Source organism: Mya arenaria, chromosome 2, assembly GCF_026914265.1.
Source record: "Mya arenaria isolate MELC-2E11 chromosome 2, ASM2691426v1".
NCBI lineage: Eukaryota > Metazoa > Mollusca > Bivalvia > Myida > Myidae > Mya > Mya arenaria.
Genome location: NC_069123.1, coordinates 46,098,909 through 46,122,703, shown reverse-complemented (window position 1 = coordinate 46,122,703; position 23,795 = coordinate 46,098,909). Strand labels below are relative to the sequence as shown.

Here is a 23,795-nt window from a genome sequence, read left to right as displayed (position 1 = left end):
GGCGGACAGTTGAACAGCGAACGAATAGTGACTGAAACAATTATCTTCCCCGGGCTGGTCTTAGATTTCGTCAATGAAATTCTGAAAGTAAACAGAAAAAACACGATATCATTACACAAATTGAAACTGCATGTTGATTTTCTTTTGTTTGCATGACTCACTTTATGCTGCCTAAAACATGACAAATTGTTCGTTGTAATACATTTAAAAATATATTAAGGTAATGGACATTACTGATAAACAACCACGTGTGTTAATATTCATAGTTCATTTGACCAATCGGAGCCTTGCTAACATGTTCGTGATATTCATATAAATACGCTCAAAGATATCCATGTACCGTGTTTCTGGACCGCGCCGAGGAAGGACGGCTGGGGGTGGGGGTCGAGACGATAGAGGGTGGTACGGGGGAGAGGCTGCGGGCAATTGACGGCGGCTGGGATGTGAGGGGTGGCAGATTGGAGGTCAATGGCGGCAGATGTAAGGTTGCCTCACTGTCCCATTTGTCCAGCTCCTCCCGCACGAAACGTTCCATCTTGTCAGCACGCGCCGCGTCACCCTGGCCTCGGTCCTGGGGATTGAAAGAGGAAGAAGAAACCTTAACTTGATGTCATATTATACCAAGAACCGAACGTTAACAAGGTTTAGAAGCCTGTGCAATAAAATACAGGTATACCATATTTATAAAATGAATGACATACATATAATCCTAATGAAGCAAACAGTTCGGAAGAACAATATTGGGACTTGCCGATGATATTGTGTCCAGCATTTTAGTCATGTTGTCTTTCCGCTTGGACTTGGCCTTTTCCATGGCCTCCAGCTTAACGAGGACGGCGTCGATTTTGGACACGATGCTGCCGATAGAGTGCTCCATCCGGTCCACGCGCCGCGCCAGTACTGTGAACTCCTCATACGACACGCCTGAAACCACACCACCTGCAAACAGGTGTATTAAGATTTAGATAGCGAAGTGAGGAAATGATTAAACTGGAAAACTGACAGTGATAAAAATGCAAATGTCAACGACGACAATCAACCTCTTAACATGCTTATGTATTTGTAAAATGCATTTTTTTCGGTATGACGAAATGAAGTATGGCAAATCATTGGAAGTGTTACAATTAAGATACTTAAAGCTGGAAACGTTCAGCAAATGTTGAACATCTGTTCAAACAAACATTCGGATTTTGTTAAATTAATTGATCATTTATCATATGTTCTCATGTTATAATGTTTTTCGCTTATTTTACCTGTTTGCTCTCATTGTTTGTATGCTATTGACATTAAAAAGTGTTGTTGTTGGTGGTGGTGGTGGTGGTGGTGGTGGTGGTGCTGTTGTTGCGTTAATTGCTTAAATATTGTCTGTGAAGATCACATTTTTCATTAGCGTTTACAACGTTCATAATCACTTAATTGCGATTTTGTAATAGCGTGATTGACATTATCACGTGATTTTATCAATGTATTGTTAAGATGTCAAAATATCTACTACTGTGGTTACTGTTGAGTCTTGGTGTCCTTGAGTTTTACGCATCAGCTTTTTTTCTCATGACTTTACCCGTGTTGGTTTGCACCCCACTCAAGCCAAAGTACTCTGTTAAACTGTAAGGGATTTTTTTTCTGCAATTTCGATATCCTACAGTAAACCAATTATAAAATGAGTATTTTCAGATGCATTGCCGGGAAAACTTATTGTTGGTCCAAAAACATGAGTGAGTACCTTTAAATAAGTGTGTTAAGGATTTAGAATTGTATAAGCTAGAACAGTTTCACAAACAAACCAAAATGCACCGAGTGATTTGTGCGGACATACCTGAAGCGTTTGAACGTGCGGACTTGTTCAGGTTGTCGTCCTCGTCGCTTTCGCTGTCGTCGTTGAAGCTCACGCGACTTGTGGATCGCCCCGTGCTGTCCGGTCGCTGCATATCGTCATACTCTTTTGTTAGCGCCATCTGCAGGAGGAACACAATATTTATTACAAATTTATAGTAATAATTACCTTAGGTTGCCGAAAGAAATGCTTTTTATTTAGAAAAAGCTCAAACATTATGAATTATCAGCAAACCATTTCACACTTTCTAATAAACGAAACAAATGTGGAATCTGATTTTACTTACCACTTGTTTCTTTCTACATTTTAGTTTGAACAAGAAATATTTTTTCAAGATCGCGGGTTTATATCATATACCGCTATCAATTTACACATGTCAACTGTGACCTGAAAATCTGACCGTACACGTCCCTCTCCAACATCCCCCCACCCCAAGACTTACCCTCTGATCGTTAAGGTCGGCCTGCATGCGCTTCTGCTCCTCCTCGTCCAGCACGCGGTCACCGTCGATGTCGTACTTGGCGAATAGCGCCTCGATCTCACCGTCAGCGTATCCGCGACTGAAAAGAACGCCAGTGGGAAATAATTAGGGAAACCAAATTTACCTCGGTAACTTAAAATCACATCAGACCTGCACATTTGTGATATAAACTGAGCATACTTTTAATGTTCTTTCAAAACCGCACTACCTCGAAAAAACAGACACAAGGAAACGAGTAAGTAAAATAAGTTGAAACAGTCAAATAAATCAGAGGACCTAAATAATCCAGATAAGCATATTATAAGTGACCGTCGTGTGAATGTACTAACGTCTTAAGGTTCTGCCTCCACTCGTCAAAGTCAACCTGCTTGTCGTTGTTCATGTCGGCGTTGTTGAGCGCCTTCTGGATGTCCACAATCTTATCGTGCTTCACGTTCAGCTTCGACAACACCTTCTCGTAGCTCTGTAACAACACTACGGGCTTAAACACACTCAGAATAATGGTGGATATGTATGCGCAATGTAATTATTTGTCTTTAAAACTAAAGGGAATGGAAAATATTCTGGTAAATAATTATAAAAAAGTATATAACGGGACCGTTGATAATAAATAAAGACCCCGAATTGGATGATTTAACGCAAAGAAGAAATATCGAATTGTGTAAACCCCCTTGAATGCTTATATAAACAATTTGTAAATACTTGAGAGATAAAAGCTTATTTCTAAAGGTCTATTTCAGATTTATACGAACTTTCTTTAATGCTTTAAATGTTCAATATGTTTTATTTGTTCCGCTGTTCTTTTGTTAATTAATCCCAGTATATTTATATGTGGTTATGTTTATTCATGGGTCATTCACGCGATTGCTATTTGCTACTGACTCTGACGTAATACCTTCTTGAAGTAGTCTCCCATCTCAAACTCGTTGGGCATGTTTTCCAGGTCGCCCTTCACCTCAGAGTAGGTATCATTGATGATTGCCAGGAACATGTTGATGAGCACAAAGAACACGAAGAAGACAAACAGCATGAAGAAGACCGGACCAAGGACGCGATGAGCCTGCTCCAACTGAGCGAAGTCGAAGTCACCGAGGATGATTCGGAACAGAGTGAAGCTGAGGGTGACATGGAAGAGCACATTATCGATAAATGGGGTCAAGTTGAATAATAGTTATATTTATAATCTAGACATCGAATAAATACATACACATAAAGACAAATAAACAAAAAGAAAACATTCTGGATTTGATTCAATCAAACGTCAATGGCAACTTACAAAGAACTCTGGAAATTGCTGAAATCCTTGACCTGGGTACCAAACAGCAAGTAGCCTAGTTGGGTGAAGGCCAGGAAGATGATGAAGAACATCACCGCGAACCCAGCAAGGTCCTTGGCGCAGCGACCCAGGGTGGACGAAAGCTGAGTCATCGTCTTGTTGAAGCTGATGTACTTAAAGATCTACAAGTAGAACAAATTCATTATTAACGGATATAAGGTTCTTATGCAAGGAGAATAATTCTCAGTAAAGACACTGACATAATTACTTTGAAATATAATTTGAAATAACGTTAACATAATAACGTGAAATAAATATTCTCATTTGTATGCTCAAACCTTGATCCAGGCTAGGAAAACACAGATGGCAATTGCGTTGTCGAACTGTTCCTGGCCATAGGCTAGGAACTCGAAGTTGGCGTACTCGTCCGGTTTGGTGACCAGTTCCTGAAGGAGATTGTCCACGGCGATCGTGCGGTACACGTTGAATGCAACGCAGATTGTGGCCAGCAAGATCACCAGGATGTCCATGATGTTCCACACACTCTTGAAGTACGAACACTTGTGCTTCTTGATCTGGGGAGAGATATAAAGTCAACAATCAATATATATGAAATCACTGGCACAAAGTTGAAATAAATGACAAAATAGGAGTGTATTTACATATCCCATCGTATTTGGAAATGTAACTTTGGCAATAACGATACTGTAAATGATGTTTTTATTCTTATTGCTGAGATGACGATAATGTTGTTGTTATTCTTATTGCTGAGATGACGATAATGTTGTTGTTATTCTTATTGCTGAGATGACGATAATGTTGTTGTTATTCTTATTGCTGAGATGATGATAATGTTGTTGTTATTCTTATTGCTGAGATGACGATAATGCTGTTTTTATTCTTATTGATGAGATGACGATAATGTTGTTGTTATTCTTATTGCTGAGATGACGATAATGTTGTTGTTATTCTTATTGCTGAGATGACGATAATGTTGTTGTTATTCTTATTGCTGAGATGACGATAATGTTGTTGTTATTCTTATTGCTGAGATGACGATAATGTTGTTGTTATTCTTATTGCTGAGATGACGATAATGTTGTTATTCTTATTGCTGAGATGACGATAATGTTGTTGTTATTCTTATTGCTGAGATGACGATAATGTTGTTTTTATTCTTATTGCTGAGATGACGATAATGTTGTTGTTATTCTTATTGCTGTGATGATGATGATGATGATGATGATGATGCTGATGATGATGCTGATGCTGATGATGATGATGATGATGATGATGATGATGATGGCGGTGGTGGAGGTGATGATGAGGATGATGAGGAGGAGGAGGAGGAAAAGAAGGAGTAGGAGGATTGTACAGCGAACAAAATACAAATGGGCATCTCGATGCGCACCTCGATGGCTTCCTCCACGGAGTAATAGACAATAAAGACGACTAGCATGAATTCGCAGGCCATGACAAAGTAGTCCATGACCGACACGTAGCGGATCAGCTTCACCGTCCGCAGTGTCCAGTGTGGAATCGCGCCGCCTGTCGGTGGAAACTCTACCGTCAACCTGCGAAGTGTTGATATGGATTCATTGATGATATACAATATGAATCTTTAAACAATGTTATAATTGGCTGTGTACTTTACAACCTAATAGTGGAGTGATAGTTAGTTTTAAAGATTTTCTTAACTTTAGACAACAGTTTTAATACTTACTTTACAACACAGAATAGGTTGATGTTTGCATTATAGATAGTGAAGTCGAGGAAGACAACACGAGTGCCACGCTGGATCCAGAGCTTGTCGTACAGGTAGTCGATAGTTTCGGTGGCCTGGCTCATGTTGGTGCCGAGGTTCTGCACGTACCCCGCCCCGCTATAGGTTGCCATCAATCCCCAGTGGCTACCGCCGTCGAGCTCCTCCTCACTCTGATAATACCATCTGCGGGGAGAGAGCGAATGTGAAATGCGATTTGATATTTGAACAATACCTCAAGCATACGAAAATGTTATTAAGGCCGAATTAGAAGCAGCAACATTATTTACCCGGACACAGGATGATTAATTGTAAGTTGAGTATTGTTCATACGCAGTCTTGTTGTCCTGTTCACCGAACGGTTTCGTGTTCTCCAGGGCCTCGGAGTATGATTCGTAGCACTCACGAATGACGCCTTTGAAGTCGTCGTGCACGACGCAAGAGTTAGTGTGAACCTGGAGCTGGCGGAGGCGGGGAATCCCCAACAACTTGCTTTCGTAGTAGACGTAACCTAGTTGGTCATTGGGCACCGGCTGTCCGTTGTACCACGTCTCCCAGTACAGACCCTTCAGCATCGGGCCCTTTGAAAACTGACGGACAAAACTATATTTAACCTAGTGTTCTAACCACGATGTACATCGACATCTGAACGATGCATCTGAATATGTATGTAAATAAATGGTATATTCATTAACGAGCAATTAAACTCTCTTTCAAGATACCACACCTTTAACAAAAATTTCTAGAAAACAGCATAATTTGGAGCCTGGTTCCAATCTACTTAAACTGTGTGTACCTTCCAGAAGTCGTCGACGCTGGTGATGGAGCGGAAGGTGCCGCCACCAGTATAGGAGCTGTCCAGGAACAGATCGCTGACCACCTTCGTGTAGTAGAACATGTCCACGCCAGTCATACCAAACGTCACTAAAAAGGTGTGACGTCATTGCAAGATGAAAACTGTTTATATAAGAATATTAGGAAGCATAGCTTATCGCTTTAAAATGTACAAAAAGATCATCAATAATTATTAGAGTTAAAGAAAACAAAATGTTGTAAGCACTCACTTCAATCATCACAAATAAGCAAAACATATTAACCACATTCCTTTTCTAAAATGTAGCGGAACTTCCTAATAATATTATCCCCCGAATTCGAAACATTGTAAAGTGTCTAAGGCCAATCTTTATCCATGTTTATGCGCGGTTATTTGGCGTTTCTCATTGGCCAAATAGTTCCGTCTAACGAGATGCTAATGCCGGTGATGCAGTTACTAAGTCGTTTAAACGTTTTGAGGAGTAACTAGGTTGTTTTAACGAGATATGTAGGTCATTTAAACGACAAAAATAAGTCGTTTCAGCGAGATACGTAAGTCGTTTAAACGAGATTTTAATTAAGTAGTTTTAACGAGGCATGTAAATCGTTGAAACGAGATACGTAAGTCGTTCTATTGAGATAAAAAGTAACACGAATGTCACCTCTATGTCACCGTATACATCTTAGCGATGCAGGAAGTCTTTAAAAGACTGGTAAAATCGTAGAAATGATAAGAGCAAATCATTGCCCCATCTTATACTGTGTTCACATACCTATGCAGAGTATGGCCAGGAAGATACAGTAGATGATGAGCTCGCGGAGGGTGGTCTTCACGTGCAGCTCCTTGTCCTCCTTCACGTTCTCCGTGTCCTTCGTCATCCATAACGCTGGAATGACATAAAGGATATAGAATTCATATTCATCCGATAGGCGATGTACTGGCATCTCACATATCTTTATATAGAGATAGTTATTGTGTTATATAGTTATTTCGACGGGATATTCATTTTATTTCATCGAGTAAGAACCAAAAGTCATTTTCATGAGTGACGTAGCAAAGTGTGAGGTTTTCGATTCCACTTGACAAAATAACATTGTAATCTCATTACTTAATATTTTCGTCTGGTGTTTAAACTTGTTCAAAATGACTTATGTATATTAACCTTCACCTAGTCCTTTGTATAGATAAAAATTGACGTTCATGTTGTATCACACACAATGAATATTGATGGCATTGTTTATTATATATATATATATATATATATATATATATATATATATATATATATATATATATATATATATATATATATATATATATATATATATATATATATATATATATGTATATATATATATATATATATATATATATATATATATTATATTATATTTATTATTCAATTATTCATTCAAGTTATTTCATATTTACTGCTTTTAACGGCAAGTATATCAACTATGTCGTTGTACATTGTAATTTGCTGATGTCGTCATTATCAGGGAGCTTTACAAAAATATGTATTTTAAGGTTTGGGTTATAATATATTTCGTGTTACATTTGCATTCTAATGGGTCTTTTTTAAATAAGCACATACGTAGATGAGAAGAATTTTATATCGTAATAAGTGAAATAAAAATAAATAATGTATCGTTTTCGATAAAAAAAAGAGGCCAAAACAATGTTTACGGAATTGCCAAATCTAGCACGAAACATGGTGGTTAAGAAGTCCTGATCAAACTTTGGCCCAATTCCACTGACGTAATTAAGTCAAAGTTGCCCCATTCGGAATATTAGATACCAATAAACGACATGGTTAAAGGAACGGAAAGAAATTATTCATGATCGCGGCCGGAAAGTCAATTTCCACCCGAGCATTAAAGAGAAGGTTAATGAATATTTTATATGTTTTCCCCGAAAATCGGATCTAATTAACCGATGACGTCTGTAATAAAGTCAGGGTATGAAAGGAAATGTGATAAAATGGAGGTTTTCTCTGCCTACATAACTGGGTGTAACTTGTATTGGAAGTTAAACATACAGAACTTAACCTTCAACCCCAGCCTTCAAGACTATTCCTCAAGAATTCTTCTTTATGATGGTTGATTTTTTTTGAGTTAGTTATTTCATTAAATGCGACTCTTTGACTTAATAAAGAATTGTTATCCCCGGTAAGATTATAGTTGTCCTAATCACCGTGCAGCTTCATTAAAACCGTCAAATTATTATAATCATACCAGTGTGACCACATAATCGTAAAACTTAGTTTGTGTTTACTTGGCTTTGACTTGTCACGCTTTAAACAGGGCTTCCAAACAGATAATTTAAAACGGATGCTTTAACGGCATAGAACAACAACACTTACTGCCATTGCCCACTTAAAATCAACTATTGAGGTCAAATAAACTCAATTTTGTTAGTGTTTCCTTTAATAACATGCATGCTTGAATGGTAAGATTTGGTCCGTGTGTCTTTGATATGAGATACTTTAAGTTAATCGTTAATCTAGTCATTCGATCGTGTCACAGATCTGTGAATGATTTGTATAGAGCCGATTGATGTTTCACTTACTAAAATATTTACATTTCTTTTCCAAACTGATGTATCTATATCATGTAAAAATCAATGCATTTTTTCAATGTAAATGCACACGTTTATTGAAAACATATGTTGTTGTTGTTGTTATTGTTGTTGTTGTTGTTGTTGTTGTTGTTGTTATTGTTGTTGTTGTATAATTTGCTTATAGTTCTCAGTTGGTAAAGCAAAATTAAAACAACTTACATTTTAATTTCAACAAGCCTTATAACATATTCCGAACCTAGAATATATGAACAACAACAGCACTGCACTATTGAAACTCTCTCATGTAAGATATGAAAGCGCTCGTTTAAAGATGCACTCTTACTCCCAAATAAGATAACCACAATTAATACAATTGTTTTCATATACCAAAAAGAATGAATAAATGTCGAAATCAATGGTTTTTATGAAGGATAGAGAGTTTAATTTGAAAGAAAGGTGCAAAAAACATGGTATTTCTACCTTATGAGACAATAGTAAATCGCAATAAATCTTTTAGCATTCACCAATCATTTAATATTTTTTGAGTATTCAGCTATTAAATACACAATTACAAACTCGTTATCAGTAATTAATTGTTTCCATAAATGCATTATTTAGTAAGTAGTTAAAGGTTTATCACTTAAAATTTATGTTTGTTTTACATGGATATTTATTGGATTTGAATAAGATTGTCACTTTAATGCAGTACTGCAGATTGCAGACCTGATGAAAAACGTCAAACTATGGCAAGAGATCAATGGGTCTTATACTTACTGTTTCTGTTGTGAATATAACGGTCACAAAATAATCAAATTATCTATATTTGACAAGTATTCATGTTACAAAATAACTTTATTATATATTAAGTTGTGTTCTTACATTTTTCTCACATCGATGGTAATGAATTGATGTCGAACGAGCTTTAGATCTTTGGAAATAAAAGACAAGAAAAGCACCGAAAGGATATACCACAGTATGTCAGGGTCAAGTAGGAAATACAAAATGATCGCTTTTGGTAGTAAATCACTTTATATTTTGATTTAATCGTCGACTGCACTTATCTCACATAACTCTGCCGAAACCCTGTTTCACTCGTGACAAAGTATGTCGACAGTTAATTCCATTAAGTTGTACACTGAGATGAGCTACGGGTCATTCACCGTCACCACGATTTGCTAATTTGTGAGCATTCGTAGCAAAAACCGTGATTATAAGAAATGTACAGGAACTGTTAGGCAATATTCTTACATGAGCTGAACTGTATTGTAAATGAAATGTATTTGCCAAAATGTTAGTAATTAAAAGTTGTTTTTGTTGTTGTTGTTGTTGTTGTCTCTTTATCTGTTGTTTTTGATGGTCGTAACAATTGAATCAGACAAAAAGACGATATCAAAGGTCTGAAACAAACACACCATTCAGCCGTGCTAGAACAATTGTTGATGAGAAAATAAAAGTTTTTCAAAGAAATTTAATTTTAATAAAAAATGTTATCTTGAACACTATTTCAAGAGTTTTGAAAAGCATCCTAACTATCTAACTCTGATAACAACAGCTTTGTGGACAGTGGTCCAACACTTACGCTGAAACATCATTTAGTTAAAACAGACATACTACCATCTGCAGTATTCTTGTTTTTAAAAAAAACATAGAAATAATGGCTACATGCAGAAGCTCCATCATATTGTTGTAGCTGTACACGAAACTATGCATCCGTTACTTTAAAAGCAAACCTTTCGAAACAGGCTTCCAAACCGCAAAAAACACATTGAAACCAACACTAAAACTTGTTTGGTATCAACAAAAACGCCTTAAAGTTTACCTCACTGGCAGTGAATGAGTTTTACTTTCGATCACGTTTTGTTGCATTTAACCAAAAACACATATCATCAACATGTAGCTTTAATAAAAATGTGAAAAAAAATATTATATTTTTTTTATCTTTTCTACGCCAAGACACTTTAAAACTGAAGTCGGTACTCACATCGGATGCCATGGCCGATTTTGCCGAGGAAGCCCCGTGACTTCTGGGTGGCCGGAGTCACCGCGCTGGCGGGCCGCTTCTTTCGGCCAGAGCCGCCTTCCGCTGCAACCGGTGTGATGAGGTCCGGGTCGTCACGGATATTTTGTTTATCAAAATCAAACTGACTACCGGGTTGAGATCCACCGAAGTCGCTCCATGCCGCCTTCGACTGGGCGCTCAATGGTCGTGCCTTAGGCATTCGGTTCTTCCGGTGTTAGTTTTAACTTACTAAATAAACCAGCTTAACAACAGTTTATCGCGTATTATACCTAAGTCTTATCTGACTATTTCTTAAGTTACGTTTCCAATGCTTGTCTGGCGTATTACGGGTATCGGGCTTTCTTATATACGTATCCAGAACTGTTATTGATTTAATTAAGATGAATATGTTGTTCGCCTGTTTTATTTACTGGTTTGGGCATTATTAATGACTTCATCTTAACAGAAGTTCCGCAGTAGGATAACTAACATGAACACATGATACATTTAGCATAATATGGATATTCTTCATGAATTTGGTGGGCATATAGGGGATTTAAGCCATCGGATGATTCCCATGGATTGGGTTTTACAGACCCACTGAGACAATTCCCCCCAAATAATCGTCAAAATGTAGGATGCCTGGAACATTTTATAATTAGCAAATGATATTTGGTTTAAACCAATTAACTTCAGCTGAAAGCTGATAGGAATCATGTTCGTGTCCGTCTCCTGGGCAGAACCAGGACCGTGTTCGTCTCCTGGGCAGAACCAGGAGCGTGTCCGTTTCCTGGGCAGGAGAAGGAGTGTGTCAGTCATCTTGGCAGAACTAGGAGTGTGTCCGTCTCCTGGGTAGAACCAGGAGCGTGTCCGTCTTCTTGGCAGAACAAGGAGTGTGTCAGTCTCCTTGGCAGAACCAGGAGTGTGTCAGTCACCTTGGCAGAACCAGGAGTGTGTCAGTCACCTCGGCAGAACCAGGAGTGTGTCAGTCACCTCGGCAGAACCAGGAGTGTGTCAGTCACCTCGGCAGAACCAGGAGCGTGTCAGTCACCTCGGCAGAACCAGGAGTGTGTCAGTCACCTCGGCAGAACCAGGAGCGTGTCCGTCTCCTTGGCAGAACCAGGAGTGTGTCAGTCACCTCGGCAGAACCAGGAGTGTGCCAGTCACCTCGGCAGAACCAGAAGTGTGTCAGTCACCTCGGCAGAACCAGGACTGTGTCCGTCACCTCGGCAGAACCAGAAGTGTGTCAGTCACCTCGGCAGAACCAGGAGTGTGTCCTTTATGAGAAGCCAAGAGAACATTCCCCTAATTGAGATGAAACCCACAACCTAGGTTGAGAGGCGGACACCTACACTACTAGATAAGTAGTTACCCTAGTTATTCTTTTTCACGACGTTCTTTGCTACGAGTGTAATACAAGCAAAACCTTAATATGGCAGTGCTACAAGTCGTTATATAATACACAATTGTATTCAGCGAGTTCAGGAGAGTGAGTAAGCGAGTCTTACTGACTGTTACTAACATACTTCCTGGACGTGTTGAATAAATTTGTTAATTTTATGCTCTTCGGTGAAAAGTGGAGATTTATCAGTGAAATGAAAACAGCGAAAATATCAGTTTTCTTTTATTCACTGCAGGCCTAGAAGATAAAATTTTAGAACTACATTGTAAAGGAAATGTAGTTACTTCCCTTCCTGTACATTTATGTCAGACACACTGACAGGGAGCTTAATAGTAGCTATTGTATATTGAGATCATCATGTGTTTCCTCAAAATGGAAGCGTAAAAACATTACAAACATACTACTGTTGCATGATATATGTGCACTTTCATAGAAGCAACCAAGCACATATTGCTAAAGAATCAGTGGTTTTGCTGTCATGCGAGTTCCTGCATTTTAGTTTAGATCACTTTTCCTAATATGCAGTGCTATGGCATCTTGAAATTACAATGACTCAAGTGTTATATAGAAATTCTATGAGTGGTTTTAATAAAAGATATTTGAACTGATCAATATGCATTACGGAATGCCGTTAGGGCCATCGCCTGTGAATGTGTTGATCTGAAACGCGATACTCGAAAGTACGATGATGAAAACGCGAAATTACGAAACTACGATGGTGACAACGCGAAGTTCGATGATGAAAACGCGTCAGAACTATAACGAAAACGCGATAATACGACAGTACGATGATGATAATGCGATAAACTATAATAGTTTTTTCACCATCGTTCTGGCGCGTTTTCACTATCGTAGTTTCGTGATTTCGCGTTTTCAACATCGTAGTATCGTACTGTCGTGTTTTCATCACCGTACAGTCGCATTTTCGTCATCGTACTGTCGTGTTTTCATCATCGTACTATCGCGTTTTTATCATCGTGCTGTCGCGTTTCATCATCATACTATCGTGTTTTCGTCATCGTTCTGTCGTGTTTTATCATCGTACTGTCATGTTTTCATCATCCTACTATCGCGTTTTCATCATTGTGCTGTCGCGTTTTCATCATCCTACTATCGCGTTTTCATCATCGTACTGTCGCGTTTTCATCATCGTACTGTCGTGTTTTCATTATCGTACTGTTGCTTTCCGGCGAACATGCCCAGAGAAGAATTTGCCCTCCATGAGGCACATGTCTGTTTCAGGGGTACTTGTATTAAGTCATTGAATCATGTCTTCAACTGAAGTTTTTATCACGCATTTTGAATCGACATGAAAATACTGTTCATTAAAATTTTAAGCAACGATTGACACAATAAAGATTAAATTATGAATTGTCTTTATACAAAAAAACAACCAGTCAAAACAGTTTTTTTCCGATCAACACATTCATAGGCGATGGTTTAACGGCAGTCCGTATAAAATAGCGCATATTTCCTAAATCCTCGGACTTTTTTTCACGGGTTATAGGTCCGTACAATATTGAAGCATTTTGATCCGCCAGATTTTGTTTTAATATACATGTATATATATATATATATATATATGTAGGAGTATATCTCCATTCTCATGACCTGCTTTAACAATCAAATACTAATAAGTGATGATAAAAACGCATTTTATACACACAAATATAAAACAGTTTACGTGACAATATCTTTATTAGACATGTATTTAAACATGCGTCCATACAAAACCGAAATGACAATGACGAAAATATTCGTTTGATATTTATTGCAGCGTCATTAAATGTTTGCATAAGTCATTACTTTAAAGACACAATCGCGCAATAATGTAAAACAAAAACTTGGTAGGTTTATTTTACTAAATGTAATATTCGCTAATCTTTATAAGCAATGTAAAAATGTGAAGTGTATTTCGATCAATAAGCGGGTGATTTTCGTACGAAATATTTCGAAAGGTAAAGGATTAAGCTGGTTGTTTGCGTCACATAATAGACATTTCATTGTCACATACATTTTAACTTACATATGCAGACGTACACAAATGTTAGAACATATATTCGATGGTATACCATGAACAAAATCAATTTGTTTCAACCGAGGTAATGATGAGCCGAATACCACACATTGACAAGGCATTGTCATTTTCCACAATCTGTATTACAGAAATGTTGTACCCTAACAATTGAAAACAAAATAAATAACCGATCATTTTAATTTATTCATAAGTAGATCTTATATGAAAACTGAGATGTTATTACAAATCACGGCATAAACACTAATACTTTAAGCAAAATTTACTTTTTTATCAATTTTCCGGTTTAGAAACGGAAAGTCGAAATACCAAGTTATCCAATCACGATCAATATGGACAACAAACACTTCATTCAAATATATAGAGGATAATTGTTTGTTTAGGGTATTAAAGACTGTAATATATTTCATCGAGTGAGCGGAAATGCCGTCGGTGAAATTGTGTTCCTGTGGTGGGCGCGCTGACATTTGATTTGGAGTCGAAAGCGGGCTTAAATTTTAAAACAGTGAAAAATATCAAATTATTTCATTATGTCGTTTGCGGAATGCAAGTTCCGGAAATGTCGCGTACAAAATAAAGTGCAGTTTTGTTAGTTTAAAATAAAAGTGCGTTTAAACATGTAAACATCAAAGAAGGCTTAGAATAAAAGGAATATGACGCTTTCCCGTATATAGAACACTTATGTACACTAACCGCATCAGGACCATTGATTTCCTTTAATTTTGAAAGCTCATACTAGGAACTTCCATTTTAACTGTAAAAATATGTTTGTGCATACTGTTTCAGTCTACATATAAAATGCTAACCCCAACGGCTATTGGTGAGCAAAGTGTAGGTAAAAAAGAATAAAAAAGACAAAGGTAGCAATAGGATTTATCACTAATTGATTGTGTATGTGTTTTGACGGCTATTTGGCGCCAATATCTATGTGTATATTAAAGGCATCTCTTGTAGCTGTTGTATATATGTTTGCCGTACAATAAATTACATGCTCAATTATCTCGACACACGCACATATAGGTACACATAAAACGCACCAACTTGAAGTTTAGATATTGGACACGTGGTTTTCACATTCTCATTACGTCAAAGTTATCCTGTTTATTGTCGTCAATGTTCCGTGTATCAGCCGGCTCCTCCCGTTCATCGTCTGGACTGGGTGCTCCTGCTGTCCCGTTATCAAATCCCTCGTGTTTCACTCCGACCACACCCATCCCGGGGACAATCACCCCCTTACCGTCGGGCGTTGCAACGATGACCGTGCCGCCCTGATTTTCCAACGTGACATCGGCTGTCTTGAATGTGTCCATGAGCGCCTTGCCGTTCGTGTCCGGAAAGGAGAGTAGCATTAGGGAGGAGGCCGTAAGCAATCCGCCGCTCAGGAAATACATCAGGCCAGGCACCGTGTCATTCTATGGGGACAAAAAAGCATCTACAGTCAAAACTTGCTTTGCCTAAGTTGTCGGGACCATAAAAAATACTTTGAGATAACGAACAATCGATATAACCGAATTACAAAATAAATATTTAAAACTGAACACAAACTATCCGATAACAATTCGACATAACCGGAATATCGAGATAACAGAGTTCGACTGTACATGAGAAAGGACGCGGATCAAACAGGCTGCCGTGGACATTGCATTGAACAGGCTAATTACTTGGAAGCGTTCAATGAATATTAGTAATACTTCCATATCGTATCAACACGAATGACTACAAACATTGACGAGCATAACAATCTTATTCTTTTATCTCAAACATGAACAATCGAGATGGTTAGCTTTTTGATATTTGTTTGACCAGCTATTACTAACCAGGAAGACGACCTGAGGCGCCACCATCCCTCCGACCCTGGCCGCCGTATTGCAAAGTCCATAGCTGATTGACCTGTAAAGATCAAGGATCGCGCACAGCAACATGTAATTATGACCCCTACATCGTTATACATATTTTAGTGCCACATGTGGATAGTTTCCAATTTCCGACAATAACTACATTATATCCAACCATTTGTACAAAGTACAAGGCATATCTACATATAGAGAGACATTTTGTATAAATTGTTGGTTACAAAGTAGTATTTGTATAAATATTGGGCGAGGTTACTGCCAATGCCTTGTGTCCTTACCTAACGACAGTGGGGTACAGCTCCGTGGTATAGACCATGAGGCCGCCCCAGCCCACCGCAATCCCCATCTTACACGCCAGCGCGAACACGTTCGTTATTACACCCCGATGCGGTGTGTCTGAAACAGGGGATACATATATCGCGTTATAAATCCATAGTGATACATTTAAACACTGATATTTTTTTTAAGATTGGGAAAGCAATAAATGTCGAGCGGTGATATCTGCCTAGTTGAGAAATATCAGACCAAAAGGCTTATCCATTGGCGATATCGCCTTGGTCGAGCAATATCGGCCGAAAAAGCTTGCGTTGAAGGGCCATTGGCGATATTCCCTTGCCGAGCATAATCGGCCGAAATTATCGGTGTTGAAGGGCCAGGGTCGATGTCGGCGCGGAACAATACCGGCTTGATTTTCTTTAGTGTCGGTTGAAGGGTCGAGGGTGGTATCTGTCCAGTCGAGTCATTTTGGTCCGAAGGTATTGGTGTTGAAGGGCCGGTGTTAACAATGGCACTGTCAAGCAGTCTTGACGCAAAACTACTATTGATGTGATTTAGAAATATTGACTTAACCAACATCACCTCCACTTTTAGAAAATCCTTGTATATAGTGCATGGTCTTTGAATAACGTTTTCTTAATTTGCTCACTATGCTCATTTGCTCACTTGTTCATATTATTTCATAATGATTAATTGCAATTCAATACATAAGTTAGGAAAAAGGCAACCAATATAATAGCACACTGCAGTCACACTTAAACGTTAAGCAGTAGCTTATTCCGGCGTACATGAATTTTCACAAACACGCTGGCAAACGTTGATATTAATAAGGGGTAGATTTGATACGTTAAAAGCACGCTGTTTTTTTCCCTTTTATACGTTGATGTACACAGAGGCAAAAGTGATTGTTCGTGCATGCAACATGTTTTGGCGTATGCCGACGTCCTCTGCATAGGTTACGTATACACAGGCAGACTCTAGACATACGCAAGACATACGTTAAACAGGTTAGAGGTAGATTACTCATACGTTGTGATACGTTGGTACGAACGTGTACCGTAAAACTAATTTATTGAAAACATATAGATATGTTGGTATATCTATAATGTCTTTAGACAAACAAGCATAATTCAATGTCCAATTCTCGTGCTTTTCTTTAGTCGGAAAGAGTACAGCAAATTCAAATCTTCAATTTTCCCCGTGCAAACAGTACTAATGACAGTCCATTTGAAGTTATTTTATGTTTCAGTATACAGATAAATTAATTCCATTTCTTTATATCACCATAAGACTAACACCACAGTTTAAGAAACAACCGTATCAGTCTTCAAATTAAATCCACGTTTGTTTGAGGCTGCAGATGTGTTGTTTATCTCATTGTATGTACCCAAAATGGTTTTAAACAACATTTAAGTGACAAACAATGATCCAGATGCCTGTGAGTCACCATGCTCTCCATCTCCACCTTCCGGTGATGGTTTCTAAGCACCCACCTCACGCCCCCTGTTACTCGTCTGTTGACTCAGTTGCTGCATAAGTTGTCTCCACCTCCTCACGCCAGCCTGATGACAAGGCCAAGAAGAAGAGAGAGGCTCCCCTATATCAGGTTCGTTGCTAGGCAATCCTGGGACGACTACATCCGAACACGTCAATCAGCATTTCATATACGTCAGATATAGACAAGATAGAAGTACGCACACCATTTTAAAGGTAATTGACTCTTCTTTCCATGTCACTTATTTAAAAATGGATTGTTTTTATGTTGGTTGAGAAATTTGCATAAAACTGGACTCTACCGTGAAATCGGGTAAGTTTGAGTTACATACCTTGTTTCTTTTTTGTATATGAAAGACACTAAATATCTTCAGATGTGTTGTTTATCTCATTGTATGTACCCAGAATGGTTTTAAACAACATTTAAGTGATCCAGATGCCTGTGTGGTGACTGTGAGAGGCCAGTTTGGGATATTATAGGAGATCATGAGCAGCTAAATAGGCGGCTTTGGGCAATGGTGGTGAGAACGAGAGTGTAGATGTGTTCCTTTTGCCTCTACCCTACCATCTGGCAGACTTCGTGATTCATGTATTCTTCGTTTTCCTGGGTGCCATATTGATTTTGATTGTATAAATTGGGTACTGAAGAGATCGGCGCCGTATTTATGCAGAGCGTCTTGTGATCGTCGGCAACAGGCCGAGCGCTTTCAAAAAAAGGGCATTAGACCAGGCATTCGCTGGTCATACATTATAAGACGTTGCCATAAAATATATATTAGTTAGTAATATGTTACTTATAGGTTGGACGAAACGATATGTATATATTTAAAACGTTATGCATTGGCTAAATTTATCGATGCTATAGAATTATCGATGTTTTATGAGCGTATGCCGACGTGTTGTCATTATTGTAGGATTGATCATATGTAAGTTATAAGTTTCTCTAATACGTCATAATGCGTCTGCACCATATCTCACGGTAAATGGACTCAACCACAGTCCAACTGGGTTCCTTACCAACATACTGGATAATGCCGACCACAAACCCGCAGGCCGCCGTACACGCGAACATCAGAATCACTACCGGCTTCCTCCCATACCTGCTCGTGCAAAACAAAAATTGATAGAATATGCACGCAGCTTATGTGGTAGACTGTAATGGTGGGCCTGCATATTCATATAAAAAAATCAGTGCCATATTCAAACGAACTGGCAATGTCATAATCTGATACAAAGTCAATGCCATAGTCAGACACAAAGTCAATGCCATAGTCAGATACAAAGTCAGTGCAATAGTCAGATAAAAAGTCAGTTCCATAGTCAGACATAAAGTCAATGCCATAGTCACACACAAAGTCAGTGCCATAGTCAGATAGAAAGTCAGTGCAATAGTCAGATACAAAGTCAGGGTCATAGTCAGACACAAAGTCAATGCCTTAGTCAGATAAAAAGTCAGTGCCATAGTCAGACACAAAGTCAATGCCATATTCAAACGAACTGGCAATTTCATAATCAGATACAAAGTCAGTGCCATAGTCAATTACAAAGTCAGTGTCATAGTCAGATACGAAGTCAGTGTCATAGTCAGATACAAAGTCAGTGCAATAGCCAGAAATAAAGTCAGCGCCATAGTCAGATACAAAGTCAGTGCCATAGTCAGATACAAAGTCAGTGCCATAGTCAGATACAAAGTCATTGCCATAGTCAGATACAAAGTCAGTGTCATAGTCAGATACAAAGTCAGTGTCATAGTCAGATACAAAGTCAGTGCCAAAGTTAGTTACAATGTCAGTGCCATAGTCAATTACAAAGTTTGTGCAATAGTCAAATAAAAATTCAGTGCCATAGTCAGATACAAAGTCAGTGCCATAGTCGGATTCAAAGTCAGTGCCTTAGTCAGATACAAAGTCAGTGTCATTACCGTTTCGGAATTGGATAATGGTTAAAAGTACCGATGAATTAATTGTATAATAGTGCTAATGTTTGTGGACATTACATGATAGTAAATTGTATACACACGCGGTGACATGTTGGCGAAGAGCTAATGTTCGCCTCAATGATGTTGATCAAAAACATGTTAAGAAATGTGAGTTTTCATGACAAAACAATATACCTGTTGACGATATACATGAGAGAAAAACTGGCGGGAGTCTCTATGATATTCATGAGGAACATGTTGACGTACAGATCCCCAGAGAGGCTGCTCACACCAAACGTCAGGCCGTAGTACGAGTAGCTGATCGTCATCCTGAAAAGAAGGAAAAGTAATTGTTCGTACAACAGTTTGGGAGAAAATGAAGTATACGGTTGAAGACCTGTATTATCTGAAAAATGAATTCCATTTTGCAATTCTGTTAATAACAACTAGTTTTGTTGTGAGGTTATTACCATGTGAAAAACAGAACCAATGTTATCTTCGCTCTTTCCCATTCTTTAAACAAATCCAACACGGAGTATCCGGCCTTGGGTGCGTGGCTGTCCTGCACCTGCAGTCGGGCCTGGGCAAACATTTTTTCCGTGTCGGGTTTGGGCCGCCCGTTCATTTTCGATATTTGCCCAATTACCCGGTCCGCTTCCTTATAACGGCCCTTCGTCATGTAGAAACGGACACTCTCCTCTGTAATACTACAACCAGAAAGAAATAAGTGTTTTATTACAAAAACACAATCGAAATCCGTTGGCTCGAACTCGCTTGGCTCGAATTCCTAGTTGGCTCAAACTGTATATAAAGGACCGATTTCTTTATATTGAAGGTAAGCATTCCCGCTTGGCTCGAATTTGCCGAGACTCGAAGTATTTTCGCCGGTTCCTTGGACTTCGAGCCAACGGGGTTCGACTGTATATTAATATGTACATGTTGTATAAAAAAGTGAAATGCGACATAAATAGGAATCATGTTCAAATGCAATCGTGTTGGAAATTTGAATGCCCTGTTTCAATTTTATACAAGTAAGTGAGGAGGAAGGGAGCCCCGATGACAGCAGTGGCTAGGTGTATGTTTTTCCAGTCCTTGAAGAGCCAGGCGACCAGCGCGAAGATGCTGGCTTCGAACGCCCAAGCGGGAAACGCCACCGCACGGGCCCGCCACACGATAGGAACCATCTCCGTCATCACGTTCACCTGCAGCGTCAGGTAGAAGCCCATACCTATATGAGACGAATATACATGTGCTGATGGTGATAGGGCGTGAATTATGCACACAAATGCTGCTTGCAATATTTAAATGTCCTAAACGCAATCAGTATAAATACATACAATGGCCGTTCTAAGTATTTACAACTTGCAAAAATAGAGTACCTAATCCAAGCGCAAAGCGTACGGCTGCGTACATTTGCCAGTTAACAGAAAAGTATGCCACCACGTTGACGACCACCAGCAGCAGCAGCGACAGGAAGAACGTCGGTTTCCGGCCTATCATGTCGCCAAGATGACCGGAAATAAAACTGCCGACGAGGACGCCCGACATCTGGATGGTTGTTATCATAGCAACGATCCACGCGCTGTCACAGTTAAGATCCCACTGAATACATAGCAAGTTTATTGTGGAGCAGATAATACAACATCAGGAACATTCTGAAAATCTGAAAAGCCAATGTAGTGCTTCTAACAACGCAAAAAGGTTACCTCATTGACTATGGTGTGCATGTCATCTTCGAATGCAAACGACGGACACGTTGTCGTACTGTTGGCTAGTGTGCATACGTTATCAAATACTCTGTCTGATCCATTGGAAGAGAAGTTACTTGGGTCAGGTGAACACCGGAAGTTAGGTGCTTGTCCATTGAAGGTCATATGAAGCATGCTCCATGCGGCGAGCGTCTTAGAGGCCTGGACAACGATGGCAGTCACCCATTGAAAGCGACCGCAGCCGCCCATCTCCCCGACCATGTCTTCCAGATGCGTGCTGTACGACATTGTCGGCCACTGCCTGGGTCCGGGGTGGAAACACTCTGTGTTGTGTTGAGCGTGGGCTATGCTGCATGGTTAAGAAGGAATCATAACCTTATTTAAGAGTCTGTCAGATTAGGCTGCGAAACTTTAAAAACAACAACTACGGTTAAGGTTAATATTGTTTATCAATTTTCCTAATAAATTATGATACTATAGGAAACCAACAAAAACATGAATAAAAGTGTTTTGTATCCTTTTGATAGGGTTTGATCAACAGAAAAAGTAACAGTGAACTAAAGGTGAAGTGTCTTTGTATTCGTTTGATACTTTAATAGAGGGGATGTGCTTTAGATGTGTACTCGTCAAATTATGATATGTAGATACTATTAAGTATTCAAAATTGATACATTAAATAATGCGTTATTCATGTCACTTAACTTTACTTTTTGGATATGACCTTTTTGTTGATTTCAATAGAGCTTTCGACCATACTAGATTGGCATAATTATAATTGTTACCTGAACTCGTCTTTGTGACATATAAATATCAAATAAAGTTTATCAGTTTTCCATATATTAAAGTTGAAAATTTAAGCGCGAGTGTATGTCGTTTGGTGTGGCATAAAATGATTTGAATATGATATAATCACAGTAATTGTTGAGTAACAAATATTTAAAAAAAAAAAAAAAAACTCACCGGTTATTATGAAAATATCCAAAACCTGATCTCGTATGTTCTCCTCCATATGTATGTCCCCGAGTTACATAAACATAAGCTCATAATTTTGTGATAGCAAGATTTCTGGTTCACGTTTATAAGTGTATTAGTTACTGAAATATTGTGCCCCGTGCGATCTGCCTATTATGTGTTCCCTATAGTATTATCATGAAGCATTTACGATGAGGTTGTTTGTATTAGATTTGGTACTCAGCACTTGTATAATGTTCTCAATTTCTACGTTGTAACCCAGGACATGTTCCCCGTGTCCACTATTGCACGTGTTGTTTTCAACATGATTCCGACTAACACATCAATTTTTCTTTTAAAGAATAGGGTGGGACATGTCCCAGCACCAGTTTGTCTTGAATCTGCCGTTCCATACATGCAATCCCTGCGATAAGAAATTTAGGTATTTATGCGGTGGTTAAAAAATGAAACCAAACATAAACCTCTGAGTTTCGATACTTGATAAATATAAGGAATTCAAAATATATCATTTAGATCGATGGATCGATTTAGATGGAAATATTTATCTCGACGAAGGAAAAATATGTCGAATGCTTTCACAGGGCATTTATTATGCACTGAAATACCATGACATGCTCCCATATTCTAAGGAAAACACAATAAAGATCAATCTCTTATTTCCATTGTGGCCCTTAGTATTTGTAGCTTGACACAGAGGCCATAGCTCTCAGAAATATAAATATATGTCATAACGTGTTATTAGAAAACCATAGATGTATACCGCACAAAATCACTCAATATACCAAATAATTATTTGGTATATTCAGTGATTTTGTGCGGTATACATCTATGATGTAATACATTATGCTTATATACATACTAAAGCTGCACTCTCACAGTTTGAACGTTTTGACGATCTTTATATTTTTGTCCTGGAAAGAGCCAATTTTTGCGAAAATCCATGGAAACCAGTTATATAAAACTGCTAACAAAAAATTAAATCGTAGATTTTTTTAGTTAAGTTCAAAAATTAATGTTTTATGCATGTTTCTTAAACCGTTAGTAACGCTTTAAGCTATAAACCATTAATTTCCGAACGGAAATATGAAAATCTACGATATGTTTTTTGTCAGCAATCTTATATTTTTGGTTTGCAGATGATTATTTACGCAAAAAAAATGCTCTTTCCAAGACAAAAAATAAAAGTTGTAAAAATGGTATATCTGTCAGAGTGCAGTTTTAAGTAATTCAAATTAATCAAGAGATCAATTACCTAGACAAATTGTTGTTACCATTGTATTTTACAATGATTTTTACATACATATTGTAAATTCTAAATTCATGTCCAGAAAAGCTAGTGTAAATCGTTCGTTCCAAGACAAGGAACCAACAATGAAAACTGTCCTACGCCGAAACATATGCAATGGGTAAA

At 38.4% G+C, this 23,795-nt stretch overlaps 2 protein-coding genes across 2 annotated transcripts; both read right to left on the bottom strand.

Annotated features, from left to right (window-relative positions):
- Positions 1–60: 60 nt before the first annotated feature.
- Positions 61–10,945, bottom strand: LOC128215230 (polycystic kidney disease 2-like 1 protein). Its single transcript, XM_052921941.1, has 15 exons — positions 10,708–10,945; positions 6,940–7,053; positions 6,150–6,277; positions 5,687–5,943; positions 5,315–5,539; positions 5,003–5,165; positions 3,930–4,166; positions 3,592–3,773; positions 3,211–3,430; positions 2,645–2,778; positions 2,277–2,394; positions 1,817–1,955; positions 752–939; positions 341–571; positions 61–81 (listed from the first exon to the last, which is right to left on the bottom strand). The coding sequence occupies exons 1-15, from the start codon at positions 10,943–10,945 to the stop codon at positions 61–63; spliced, it is 2,595 nt and encodes an 864-aa protein (XP_052777901.1).
- Positions 10,946–15,108: 4,163 nt separating this feature from the next.
- On the bottom strand, positions 15,109–21,752 carry LOC128225191 (organic cation/carnitine transporter 2-like). Its single transcript, XM_052935251.1, has 9 exons — positions 21,410–21,752; positions 21,083–21,305; positions 20,733–20,931; positions 20,174–20,410; positions 19,899–20,033; positions 18,803–18,885; positions 16,294–16,411; positions 15,980–16,052; positions 15,109–15,574 (listed from the first exon to the last, which is right to left on the bottom strand). Exons 1-9 carry the CDS (start codon positions 21,698–21,700, stop codon positions 15,233–15,235), a joined length of 1,701 nt encoding a protein of 566 aa, XP_052791211.1. The 5' UTR covers positions 21,701–21,752; the 3' UTR covers positions 15,109–15,232.
- Between the last annotated feature and the right edge of the window lie 2,043 nt (positions 21,753–23,795).

What these genes read in the sequence shown, in the direction of transcription:
- LOC128215230 (XM_052921941.1), bottom strand. Translation starts at nt 10,945, where the DNA reads ATGCCTAAGGCACGACCATTGAGCGCCCAGTCGAAGGCGGCATGGAGC. An exon ending in AATCGGCCATGGCATCCGAT is followed by an intron (nt 7,054 to 10,707) that starts GTGAGTACCGAC and finishes ATGTCATTCCAG; the next exon opens with CGTTATGGATGACGAAGGAC. An exon ending in CCGACCTTAACGATCAGAGG is followed by an intron (nt 1,956 to 2,276) that starts GTAAGTCTTGGG and finishes TTCCTCCTGCAG; the next exon opens with ATGGCGCTAACAAAAGAGTA.
- LOC128225191 (XM_052935251.1), bottom strand. Translation starts at nt 21,700, where the DNA reads ATGTCGTACAGCACGCATCTGGAAGACATGGTCGGGGAGATGGGCGGC. An exon ending in TTGGTTCTGTTTTTCACATG is followed by an intron (nt 20,034 to 20,173) that starts GTAATAACCTCA and finishes CCTTCTTTTCAG; the next exon opens with GATGACGATCAGCTACTCGT. An exon ending in CGGCATTATCCAGTATGTTG is followed by an intron (nt 16,412 to 18,802) that starts GTAAGGAACCCA and finishes CCCCTGTTTCAG; the next exon opens with ACACACCGCATCGGGGTGTA.